Source organism: Netta rufina (genome assembly GCF_964035555.1).
Source record: "Netta rufina genome assembly, chromosome: 7".
NCBI classification, from domain to species: Eukaryota; Metazoa; Chordata; class Aves; order Anseriformes; family Anatidae; genus Netta; species Netta rufina.
In genome coordinates, this window is record NC_140130.1 from 27005860 (window position 1) to 27019471 (window position 13612).

The window sequence follows — 13612 nt, forward strand, 5'->3', positions numbered from 1 at the left end:
CTCCAGACAAAATGTGCAGTTAGCAAAGGTGGAAGTTGACTGAACGAAAGAGGACAGGCTCTGGAGCTTACAGATCTGTGTGCCAGTCACTAGGAAGCATGACACTTCCTAAACGTGACTTCATTAGCACACAGTAGTATGTTTTGCAAGAGTAAATTTTGGTGTTTACTGGAAGTAATCTTGATGGTACATGTTCAAATCCCTTTGGGGAAGCAGAAAAACTTGCAAGGACCTGGGATATTTGTGGATGTCGTGGAATAGAGAATAGAGTCAGGAAGGATTTTCCTTATCTCTGTTCTTTAGCCGTAAGTCAGAGCTGAGAGTTGTCCCTCTCCATCACGCTGGTTTTTAGCATATTTTTTTTCCTTTAAGTGGATGAAAGCTGATGAATCTTCGAAAACTAGTGGAGGAACTCCAATCAAAATTGAAGATCCAAACCAGTTTGTTCCTTTAAATACAAACCCCAGTGAAGTGCTGGAAAAGAGAAATAAGGTAAAAGATGTGAAAAGAATAAAACTGTAACATTTCCAAGTATAATTATATGTTAAGTAACTTAAAATTTTTAATTGTTCTGATTTTACTAGGAAGTTTGTGAGATTGTGGCACCAGAAAGCACTATAAAAACATGTATTTAAACACGTGATATACATGAATTCTGTAGAGAGATATAAGCAACATTTGTACACTCTGAATGCAATAGTTTGGTGAATGATGAGCATTAACTCTGGAAACGGAAGATTGGAAATGGTAGTGCCCTGCTATTTAGCATTATATTTAGTAGATAATTAGGTGTCAGCATGAACCAAATTGTGCATCAGGTGAACCATAATTCAGTCAGTTCAGATGGGTTCTGCTCTGTGCTAATTCTCCTGGTGTTTATTAAGCTGGAGTCTCTCTGTCCTAGTCCACTCTGTAATGGCAATGGAAAAAAACCTCTCTGTAAACACAAATGTCTCAGTGCTTTTCCCTTCCAGCACATAAGGTGCTGACTGTCAGACTGACCAAAAACTCCACCCTGGACATTACTATACGAACAGATGTTTGGGACACTTTCCATTTGATTACAGAATCTTTTATTTCTTGGAAAGCACCATATCAGTGTCTGTGGGGATTGAACTGGAGTCAGAAGGGGCAACTCCCTTCCTTAGAGCGGGCGAGGCACCCTCTAATCATCTAGAGATTTATACTGCAAGTCCCAGACAATGATTTTTAGATTTGTGCAAGTCACTGTCTCCTTAGGTAGTTGGCTCCTATTTTTCTGCTGTACAATGTTTTTATCTGATCTATTTTTTGTTTAGATCTGATCTGTCAGTCTCTTAAGCACTGACAATGTGCTAGGATTGTTGTTTTGGGGAGAACAGTGAATTTTGCTCAGAAATAAAAGTTTTGCCTTCCTTTATGACCACAGAGAACTCTTTCAGAGCTTAGCATGTGATGTGCATTTTGGGGATGGAGAGGACAGATTCGGATAGCATACAGATTCAGATAGAAGACAGATTCAATAGCGTACTATTCTGTGGAGTTTATTTCTAAATACTAGCTCACATGAAGCACAGAAGCTGGGGGTAAGGTGGATCTTCAGTGGTACCTGAAGAGCTAAACAATATACGCAGTGCCTTCAAGAGAGGAAAGGAACATCTTGTTTTTTAGTGCGCCAACATACAATTTGTTCCTCTGGCCACACACTACTACCTGTATTATTGGTTTTACAAAGTTGATGGACGTAGGATTTGGTTAAAATTAACAAACATAAATAACTGCTTCTAACCCAGTTTATTTTCTTTACATATAGATTCGGGAACAAAACCGATACGACCTAAAGACAGCAGGACCGCAGTCTCAGCTGCTTGCTGGGATCGTTGTGGATAAAAAGCCAAGTCCCGTGAGTAGGACTAATTCACTGATTTAAATATATATATATATATATTTTTTTTTTTCACTTTACTTTCTTTCAAACTTCACTTTGGGTCATTTTCTTTCTAAATACTTCATTATAACTAAATGTTTTAATGGCATTATTTAATAAAAAAAATAAAAAAGGGAGGGGGAACATCATGCATTATAGTTGAATCTGTTGTTAAATTATTTTCACTTCTCTGAAGAAACTTATCAGAAGAATATCTTGGTCCCTGAGCTATAAGCTTTTGAGAGATGTCTCTCCTTTGAAGCTATCATACTTCATACAAAAAAAGACCAAACGAAAAACCACACACAAAAATAACACCCCACCTCAAATAATGTGATTGTGACACTGTAAAAGAGTGGTGAGTTATAGCTCTGTAGTTGGTGTTTATTTCTACATAAATGTCTATCCAATGGGGTAGTTTTAGTGTGGATGTGTCTGTCTGTCTGCAGGTCTGGTGTCACCAAACTATTAGCCACATACCTGTCCCTTGCTTCTCAAGTGTTCATTTTTGTGGTTTTCTCTTTTCCAGCCAATGCAATTTGAAGATGATGAGCACGCACCACCAGCACCACCCAACCCATTCAGCCATCTCACAGAAAAAGAACTGGAAGAGTACAAGAAAACAATTGAGCGCAAGCAACAAGGGTTGGAAGGTCAGTGGTGCATGTTTTGTTTTGTTTTATGTTGAGGTTTACATTTCAATCATCAGTTCATTCCTAGTTTGAAAATCTACTGTAAAAATGTAACTACTTGCTTAATTGTTCCTTGAGGCAGTGGAATTATTTCTTAATTTTTCACTTTTAATTTGGTAAATGCTGAAATTAAAGCAATGGAGGATTTGCACAGCAGTGGGGTTGAGAAAAAAAAACATGCTTTAACATAGTGACCTTTTTCTTAGAAATCATTGGGTTCTTAAAATAATAGAAGTTAGCTTGTGTAAGTCCGTGAAGGTCATTTAGTCCACCGTCCTCCTCCAAATTAATTTCAAATTTGGGTCACATCGCTTAGGGCCATGTCCAGCTGAGCTTTCAATACCTGGAAGGATAACGATTGTGCAGCTAGTCTGTACAACTTCAATAAAGGGCAGAAGGTTAAGTTATCTAAATGATATGGGACTAGTTGACTCTCTGAAGTGATTTTTGCCGCTTAATTATGAAATATATGGTAAGGTAGAAGAAATCTTTGTGATCTCCAGGGTCTTTTTTTACCCATTCAGATATCAGAGTTCACAGGAAAAAAAAAAGCTGCTGAGCTCTCACTGAGAACATGAAATACGCTGTGATGCTTCACATTTGGTACAGCCCTGTCGATAGGTTCTGCATTTTCTGACCCTCAAATTCCAGTGGTTCTGAGTTCACATTTGTAATTTATTATTTCCAGAAGTTTACTGAGATGTTTGATCTTGGCTTCTTTAATTTTTTTCTTTATTCTCCCAACGTGCAAGGCTCATCTGCTTTCACTTTTTACATCTTTTCACCAGTACTACTACTCTGTAGGGAATTGCTAATTTTTTTTTATTTTTTTTTTTTTTTAACAGTAACACTTACTATGCACTTTTGTTCACTAATACTGTGTAATAAAACAACTTTGCTATATACCGTGTTCAGGATATAGTGTGGTAGCCTATTGTAAGTCACACGTTCTGCTGTTACAGCTAGATAAAACCATGGGCATGCTCCTGGAATGCAACCCTCCCCCCTCTCTTTATGCTTTCTATTAAAGAACTAATATATAATGATTGTTAGCAGATGAAATGTGTAAATCCATAATTCTACAGAGTTTAAACTGTGTACTGCAACTTCTTGATGTTGTCAGCATGAACTGCACAATGCTAGCAGAGCTGTAAATCTTGTAACGCTAGTACTGACATTCTTTATTTTTACTTTTGCATGGCTACTAATTAAAATCTTGTCCTGCAGATGCTGAACAGGAATTATTCTCAGATGACGGTTCATCTGTGTCACAAATTCAGTCACAAACTCAGTCCCCGCAAAATATCCCAGAAAAATTAGAAGGTATTCCATGTAGTTTCTCTGAAATACCAATGGCTCTGATAACCTGAGTCATCTGCTCTTTTGCTGGGTTCTTTACACTTGCGTGATGTCAAATGAAGGGAAAAAAGAGCCCTCTTTTTCCCAAAGTCTGGGTGGGACTCTATCCAGTAGACTGCTTTTCCAATTTTTTCAAATTACCTAATTCTCACAAATAGAAAATAACATGGGGAATATTGAACTTTAGATATTAACAAGGTGGAGGAAATAGATGGTATGTTTTGGTGTTAAGATTAGATTTTTGGCCTAAGGGTTTTCCAGAAAGCTCTAAGAAAGAACTTGGGAACAGTAGTGCTCCAAAGATGGAGTATGGAATTGCTGAAGTTTTGTCAAGCGGTCTCTGGAGTAAAGTAGGCAGCTTGAGATGTATATGTACCTGGCAGAGATGAGATTAGCATTTTCAGCCCAATATCCTTTACTTATGTTTTCAAAGTATTTGTCTGTTTACAAGTAGGCATGTGGATAAAGGAGTAAAGTCCCCATCTGAGCACTTTGGGTTTCATTCTTTGGATCACGATCCAGACTGACATCTTTGTTTCAACTTTGGGGTTGTGTTCTTTTGTTTGCTTCTTTGTTTTCACGATAATGCACCTAAGTAATTGCAAATTTTTCCATTCTCTTAGAAAATCATGAAGATTTCTATACCCAAAATGCCAACCTAATATCTGTGGAGCTACCCGTTGTGGTGGTGAACGGCAAGGAAGATGCACATGATGTGGAAGAAGACCTCACCAAGAGGGTCAGTCAGTTAACCACTAGTAGTACTGTGGAGAGCGTAGAGATTACCATTAAAAGCTCTGAAAAGATAGAAGAGGCTCTGTCCCCTGAAGGGTCACCTTCCAAATCCCCGTCAAAGAAGAAGAAGAAATTCCGGACCCCGTCTTTCCTGAAAAAGAATAAAAAGAAGGAGAAAGTGGAAGCATAAATGCAGTTCTGTTGTGAGGAGATGTTGCACATTTTAAACATTTAAGTTGACCATTAACAGAGTAGTGTTAGGGGTGTGCAGTAACTGGACTTCTTAACCTAAACAAAAAGGAACTGGAAGAGGTTTTGCTTTAAACAAAACAAAAAACCACCGCCACCAAAAAAAAAAAAGACTTTCATGTTAATTGAAAATTAATTCATCTCTCATATAACTGAGTCCAAAATTGCTATGAGGGTTTGAAACATTCATTAGTTTTGTGTAGAACTACACTGTCAGGTGCTCAAATACCATCATAGCAAGATCAAATACCATCGCAGTATGCAGCAGCAAGTTCTGCTTGGAGAATTTTGCAGACATTAAAATTTTCAGTACAGTAAAGTCTTTAATAAAGTTACTTAGAGTGATCACATGGTTTTTTTTTTTAAAGAAAAAAACCTGCTGTCTCAATTGGTAACCAGATCATGCATTTTTGTATTGTGATTTTATGACCATATATTTTATGTTTCTGTACCCCTGTTTGAGTGGGTGCATATTAACAGCACACCTTTAAATCTTTTTTTAAGATTAGATCATGTAGAAATATTATACACTGGCACATAATACTAGGGGAAGAACTGTGTAAGAGAAAGTTTATTTGGAATTATACAAAATGTCTAAGAATTCCATTCATCAATAACTTCTTTGCCAAATACTTCATTTTAGTGAATTATAATTTTTGAAGACTTCTTTTTTATTCTATCAGTTGGGGGGGAACCCTTATTTTTCAAGGAGGGGGGGTTTTATACACTTAACATTGATAATTTAGTTTAAGTGGCAAAACAAAAAGAAGATTTTATATGTTCAAATGTTTCTATACCATTCAGTATAAAAATATTATAGGCATGCGAACCAAGCATTTAATAGTAGAGTGTATTTAAGAATGCTTGGTTTAGAATATACTTAAGTATAATTCAGGAATCCAGGGAGTTAGAAATCAGAAAGAAAAACATAAAAAATTATTGAACTGGATTCATGTTTAAAACTTAGTGTTGGGTTTTTTTTCCTCATGGTATTGCTAATGAATGAAGAAAAATAATCTCTTAACATAACCAAATGAAGGAAACAAAACTGTTAAAAGGGAAAGTGAAATAGTAAGAAAATAGGAGGAGACAAAGAAAGTAAAAGTTTGGTGATTATTTTTTTTAAATATATGATATGGATTGTGGGATATTTTTATTAAATCAGCAAAGTGACATTTCCATATTAGAAGTTTTAAATAATTTGTATGGATTCATGTGGAGTGTAACGCTTTTTTGTTGTTGTTGTTCCTTACTTTCATTTGAATTGTAAAAGGGTCTCGTGAGTCTGTGTTGTCCTTTGGATGAACCCAGAGCAAATCAGAGCCTAGTGCCATGGGTAAGGGTGGTACCGCCACTTACTCATTTTTACTGATATTGTCATTTTATTACTTTTACTGTATTGTAAATACAAACTAAGCATAGAAATTAACATAGGGTTTTCTTCACTGTGTCAAACTGTCTGTAAATCAGTCATCGCAGTAGGACATACATTTGAAAGATCCATGTGATTCCCAAATTGCCAGTTGAAATACTATACAATATATAATTGTTAAATATGGCTGGAGAGTGGTTTGGCATGCAAAAATGTTGATTATAGCATGTTCGGGGGCTGGTTAGCTTTGACCGTGTAAGTGTGATAATGCAATGTTGGAATGGATCCTGGAAACAATTTTCTAGCTATCACTAAATACTGGAATCAGTGTTTTTAATCATAGTGGAAACTTTCAGTTGCTTACTTTTTTTTTTTTTTTTATGTTCTACATTATTTGTGTTGTATTACAACATATGTAGAAACAGTAACCTGTGAACTACGCTTTTCATAACTTTTTTAAAAATATATCTAAATGAATGCAATGTGCATAAATATTTTTTAAAATGCAACCGTGAACTATTTGCACCTTTTGCTAATGCCTCTATTTACTTGCTTTGGCATAAAGAATGAGCCAGCCAACTCTTGTGTCCTGTGGAAAATATATAAATGTTATCTGAAATTGCTCATAGATGTAATGCTAATTAATGTTAAATCACAAATAAACAGTATTTTAAATAGATGCATGTTGTATGGCTGCCTTTTGTTTATACAGGGCTTTCACATCTTTTACTTGTAAAAAGCTGACTTGATTATGCACACTACTTCTACAGAATTTATCCTGAAGATGGGTTTTCTTGGGCTTATTCTGAAAGTTGTGCAAGAAGGTAGTCTGATCTTACTAGAGAACAGTTGTTTTCCTTGTCTTAGATCCTGGAAATGAAGAAGGACAGGCCCATCATAAAAAATAATTATAATTATATTTAAAAAAAAGACACAGCATCATCAGGCAGGGATTTTGAACCCCGGTCATGCTGGTGCAGCCAGCTTCTGCTTCATCTGTCTCTCTTTGCTCTGCAGCATGGGGCCTCAACATGGAGCTCGGGTGGTGTAAGTGCTATGTAAGTACAGAGCAGGGAAATAGCTGCTAGAAATTACCGCTTCTTTCATTTTCCTGATGAAAACAAAGTATTTTGTGGGAGATGTTTTCATTCAAAGCTGTTTGAGGACATCTGTATCTTGCCCTGCCAGCATACAGTACATATACTTCAGTGTTTGAAGCAGCAGCAGTTGAAGCGTTGCATTTTTGTCTCTCTATCAACTTTGTGATATGTCTTTAAGGACTTTTTGAGAAATGTTCGTTTCCCTTGTCCTCCCACAAATCAACCTTTTGTTTGTTTACAAGTCAAAATCTAGTCCTCCAAGTCTGGTGACAGTTTCATGAACCCAGTCTTCCTGTGTGGGAGGATACTTTTGGTTCAGCATTTTAAATAAATCTAATCCAAGATCCAAGTAATTTCTTACTATTGTTCGTCTCTAGGAGTGCCTGCAGCCTGCTTATAGAATAATATGAAAATAATAGGTAATAATAATTGCTGTTAGGATGCTTCACCCAAGGAAGTCAGAGCACTATGGAGAAGAAACGTATGCCGTGAGGAATTCCATGCAAGCCACCATCGAAGAACCTTGCAAAGGAAAACAAAGAATTGTAAGTTGTGCATCTTTACCCTTCCTTTGTTGATAAGAAGAGCTGTATTGTCATCAGGTGGTTGCTTGCGGACTTTCTACAGACTCACCTGAGCTGTGTTACGTGGCAAAACAGACTTTGTCTGATTTGCTGCAAAAGTTGTAAGACATTACTTACTTTAGATCAGGCTTTAGGTGATGCAAGAGGACAGGATAAGTCACGGTTAAGGCTGCTGCCAGCATTTTGACCAGTATTTTCCTGCCTTCCTAGCTGAGTGATCGTGCAGTGTTGAGCACATAGCATAAATTGGCAATTACTCATTGGAAAGCAGTAATTAAAAGCCACGTGGCAATCACATGAGGGCATTCAGAGAGCTGACAGCCGGGCCGGGGGCGTTGCGTGTGCACGGCGCTGGAAGGCTGGATGCGTGCTCCTGGCGGGGCTCTTGCAGAGCCTGTGTAAGCTCCTGCTTCTGCAGATCAGCTGAATTTCGCACAGGCTTTTAAGGGAATCGTAAAAAGCACATCGCTAATGTAAAGGTTGCTCAGTCCTTTGCCAGAATTTCCACTCTGTTGCAAAGCCAGCAGCAGTGGAAGTTTCTAAAAGGGAAGATTTCTCCACCTGACGTTCTGGCAACTTGTATTTCTCTACAGGTTTGTTCTGTGGAAGTGTTTGATTACATTAGCTTTGAATTTTGTGTGCAGACAGTGCCTGCAAGCACAGCCAGGCAGTTTTCACTTGGACCAGTGCTCAGCATGGAAAGTTTCAGCAGTGATGAGAAGCAGGGGGCAGATGTGGCCACAGCTTGTGTTTCCCCTCCGTGCAGCCCAGCCCTGGTAAATCTACAAGTGTAGATATTTCATCCCCTAAACACGCTACTACATCCACAGCGATGGGAGCTCTGTGGGGCCATTTTTCTGAGGATAGGGAGAGAAGACATTTCCTTGGGTGAGTTCCCAAAGTCCCTTTGCAATTAATCACTCCTTTTGTCTTTCTGCATCTGCAGGAGCAATGTGTATTCAAGAGTTCGCACTCTGAAATTTTGGTCGAGTCCCAAAGTCAAACACAACCTCCGAAAGCTGAAAGTTCAAGTGGCCGTTAGGTGGCATCAGATTTTCACATTTGCTACATTTCATTCCCTGCTGTTGGAAAGCCGTTAACAAAAGAGCTTTCAAAGAAAGTATTTTGGTGGAGATTTGGTGGGCATTATTCCAGTTCCAGCGCAGCGAGATGAAAGCAGACATCTGGCTGCTGGACTCATTTTCTTTATTGATTCATTTCAAAATCCAGAAATGGAAGGGGCTTTATCTGGGAGGCAAGACATCCACTTAGCTCAGTGCTTCAGCGACCAACAAAGAACGTAATACATTTTTGCACTTGGAAGCTTACTGCACTGTTCTAACGAATATCCTGACATCGAGTGCCTTCTCTCTTGCAACCTCACCCACAGGCCAGGGGTCTCTCGGTGTTTCTGGATGGCTGGGGTAGAAGAGCCCTGTGGAAGGCGTGCAGCTGGGAGCCTGCGGGGTTCTGGGTGCCTTGGAGCCGGGGCAGAGCTTTGCTGACCTCCCCCTCAGCCGTGGCTTTAGCCATGGACGTGCAAATGGAGAACCAGATGTCAGGGGATTTGTAAGGCAAATTGCATCGTGGCAGCTGTGTATCAAGGAAGGGCTACGGTGAAGGCAGATATTTAAAAGTATTAGAAAAATGTGCTGCTTTTGAAGTTCAGCTGCAACAGTTTTGAGGGTTGCACTAAATTCTCATGGCTCCTCGAAACAGAAAGGCATGCTTTGCCACTGACTTAACCCGTTTGTGTCTCCTTGCTCTTTGGCAAATAAAACCTGTCAAAGCTTAGGTTTTTGTACTTTCTGTGCATCTTAGTCTCTGAGCTGTAAATCCTCAGAGGCTGAGGGCAAGGTGTCAGGAAGCATCACTGTTTGCTTGCCCTGTTTTTAGGCTATTCTCTAAGTGTCTTCCTTGCATCTCTTTGAGAAGCAGGACACTGGGTAAGTTGGACTTTTGTGCTGATTTGCTACAGTTGTGTTTCTGTTAGCCAAACTTGAGAAGGGAATGACTTAGCTGTTAATGCTGATACTAACTGTTGTACAGGGAAAAAACAGGCAGCGTATGAGTAAATAACAGACAGTGGTCAAAGACAGACACACCCTGAGTTGTCTCAATGAGAGAAGAAAAGCACGTTTGGCTCTGAAAAAAAAAAGTCTAAGGTGTTGTCAGATGTTTCATACTTGGGATCTGCTTGTAAAAGAAGTCACACAAAGCAGAAATAGTGGCTACAAGTGTTTTCCACATGTGTTCAGCAGAACTTCCTTTCCAGACTGTCTTGCCTGACTTCTCCAGCTTCTCCTTCCTGTCCCCGCTCCACGTTTGCACCGGATCAAACTCAGGGAGTGAAAACCAAAGTCTCAAGCCCATATGTGACAGACTCTTTCCCTTCTAGGCTCTTATGCTTAGGTGTGATATTAGTGCATCTGTATCATGCAGATGTATGGATTTCCTGAATCACTCTCTCCAACCTCCTCATCAGGCACTCCGCTGAGCCCCAACACCGCTAGAGGTCCAAACATTGCCTAAAATTAGATGCTCAACAGCCAGATTTTTCTCCAGAGGCTTGGCACGCTTGCAGATGCCAGGGAGAGCTGCAGAAGAGCAAGCTGCTGGTCCAGCCCTGCAGTGTGAGGCATCAGAAGCCACGTAATCCTTTGTAGGGGTTGCCATCTGTAGGGCTGAGCATTGTGTGACAGGGCCACTGCTGGACTCTCCTCTTTCCCACTGTCGTTGTAACAACTGAGCAACAGAGGCTCTGCAAACTTCAAAGTTTCACTAGACTCACGTAAACTTATTGAAATCTTATCTAAAGACACAAATCCGCAGAAACCAGGCTCTAGCTCTGCTGTGCCAGGGTAGCTGTTACCATCACGAGGGCTTTTCAGGGCACCTCAGGGCTCTGCAGGACAAGGCTCCCTGCCATGGAGCCCCAGGGACAGCCCCTGAATCCCTCGCTCATATCTCAGAGAGGCTACAAGGACTGAAGTTTCCCAAATTGCATCTTCCCTGGGTGCCAAAAGTAATCTCCAGAGGGTGGGGTGAACACGCCGCACTGCCTGAGGTTAGCAGCCTGTGTGCTTCACCCTTTCATCTCGGCCACCCCCAGCACCAATTCCTCTTCAGGTGCATGGACAAGAGGGAGAAGTTGGCAGTTTGGGAAGTAACCCTCTCCCCAAATATGAGCCACCAGCTTGTTACAGCACCTTTGAACACGCTTGCCTCTCTAGCAGGCAACACCAGTGTTTTGGTGTTCAGCACTGACTGTTCCTGTCAGGCCAGACACCTCTAACACCAATGCCTGTAATTACATATGTTGCATGTGTTTGTGTGTGTATACGCATGCTAATTGTACCTGCATATGATTAATATATGCAGAGGCATTAAATTATTTGCCCTGCATGGTGCTGGGTGCATAGGCCGGGGAGGAGAGTGGTCCCTTAAACCCCGTCCCTGGCCTCACCTAGGTCTGAGGCCTTCGTCATTGCTGTTTTACTGAACGTGGAGGAAAAAACATTAATTGGAGAAATCTGTATTTCACAAAATAATTGAACTGACATCTCTGAAGGTGTTCAGGGTGCTGTGCTGCCTTGCTGTCTGCATGGATGGAGCTGAAGCTGCCCTGAACCGACAGCGGCCTCCCCAGCGGCCTGGGCCCAGGGAGGGCAGTGAGGAGGCAGCAGTGGGGACAGAGCCTCCCACAGTAGTAGATATGCGAGTAGATAACATGCAGCTTTAAGACCACAAAATGACGCTGTGTTACTACAAACTTGTGATGTTGAGCACCTTTAACATCCTGCATCTCATTCCCAACGCCCCCATGGGCCACAGCAGCTGCACTGCCTGCTGCAACTCCCCAGTGACCAAGGCACGCAAATGGCTTAATGTCTGGAAAACTTAAACTAAACGGGGCACATTCCCAACAGGAGAAGGAAGGCACAGGCGCCTTCAGGCTCCTGACACCTCCTTTCTCCCCATTGCTCTCTTGCTGTGTTTTCAGTCTGTGTGAGCTGCCGTGCCGGTCTCGTTAACCCCGGGTGCTGCGGTTGGCACGGGGAACACCTCATGTGGGGAGTGAAAACGGGAGGGTGTGTTTGTGAGGGTGGATACACATGCATGCAAATGTATCTGTGCGTGTGTGGAAGCTCCTCCAGCTCTCAGCAAAAACACCTTTGCATTTCCATTTCAATTTTCCAGCATTGCTATCTCCCTCAGCCATCTCTCCTGGGGAAAATAATGTTTGTGCGTGTGCTGTTTGTAAATTAAAAAAAAAAAAAAAAAATAAAGTGAGTAGATGATTTCCCTGGTTACATGTATTTAATTTTTACACGTGTATATAACATTGCCCTGGGAGCTGCTGCTCACGTCTCACTCTGCAAGGCCATCTACACGCCAGCTGAGGCAGCAGCTCTGCAGGGTGCCCCCAACGTGCCGATCATGCACCCAAAGCCAAGGCAACGCTGCTCTGTGGGTGCCCAAACCCTGCCAGCAAGCCACTGCCAGGGCAGGACCTTGTTATCGTGTGGTTTGCTGTGCTGTACGTGCATATGGTGGTGTGCAAGGTGGTGATGAAGCAGGCGATTTCATCTCGTCTGGCCTTGTAGCAGTGGGACGAGGATGCCGAGTGGTCCAGGGGTGGGAGCCTATTGATAACCCAATGATTTTAGTGCTGGTGATTCTCTGAGAGTTTTAAAGTTCGCTGTGTTCTGGGTGTTTGCAGTCCTTTACAAGTGATGCTGACTAATAGCTTCATTTGTATAAATTTTTAAGGAGCACGAAAATCCACCCAACTCTCTGTGTTACTGTCTTTGTATCAATGCTGGGTATCGCCCATTCCTGTTTTTTTTTTTTTTTACAATACCCAGCTGCATTGTGCACAGCCTTGCCCTGAGCCAGGACAAGGAAGTTCACAGTTTGCTTCTTCAGCACTGGCATTACAAGGGCAGACTAATTGCTACCTCTCTCACCCCCTGGCCTCACAGCAGCGGGGCTGATCTCTGCCTGGCCACAGCACAGCTGTCAGAGGAAGGGCAGGTCCAGCTCCTGGCACAGGAATGCCCCACGACCATGCTAGAGGCCTCAGAGCATCACAGTGCAATGGAACCGAGACCAGAAGTTGAGGCTGGGGTTTGAAATTTTCCCATTTTTGTTCCTTTTTCTGTCTGTTTCTGCCAAAGCCCAGGTTCTGAGAAACACTGCCCCTGCGTGGGCGATGGGGCAGCCCTCCTGGCTCCTGCGTCAAAGACCCTCTGGGCTTTTTGTCTCCTGTGGGGTGGTTCCCAAGCAGAAACCAAGTTACCATTTCCTGTACGTGTACCCACATCCCCAAGATTAAAAAATAGGAAAGAGAAAAAAAAAATCTTAAAATATCTTACAGTTCTTTACACCTCAAAATCAGGAAAACAAAAAGATAGACATCTCCCAAGCCCAAGAGAAGGGAATTGCTGAACTATAAAAACCCACAGCCCTGAGCTGGCGCACACCAGCACAGCCCTGGTGTCTTTGGGGGTGTTTCTGGGTTCACCCCAGTAGGGAAGCTGGTCTTGTACGTGGGCATCGCCTTTTATTTGGTATTTTCCTTCTGTGTCCCGAACGCCGAGACATCTCTTCAC

General features: G+C 41.5%; 1 protein-coding gene across 5 annotated transcripts in view; it reads left to right on the forward strand.

Moving 5' to 3' along the window:
- ADD3 (adducin 3) overlaps positions 1-6992 on the forward strand; it is a 98282-nt gene extending 91290 nt beyond the window's left edge. For 4 of the 5 annotated variants that reach the window (XM_084290065.1, XM_084290068.1, XM_084290067.1 and 1 more), the window contains 5 exons: positions 373-492; positions 1793-1882; positions 2436-2559; positions 3826-3921; positions 4581-6992. In XM_084290065.1, coding sequence (XP_084146191.1) covers positions 373-492; positions 1793-1882; positions 2436-2559; positions 3826-3921; positions 4581-4882 — 732 coding nt within the window. In that variant the 3' untranslated portion in view covers positions 4883-6992. The remainder of the gene's footprint in view (positions 1-372; positions 493-1792; positions 1883-2435; positions 2560-3825; positions 3922-4580) is intronic. The other variant, XM_084290069.1, reaches the window with a different exon arrangement.
- Positions 6993-13612: the final 6620 nt, after the last annotated feature.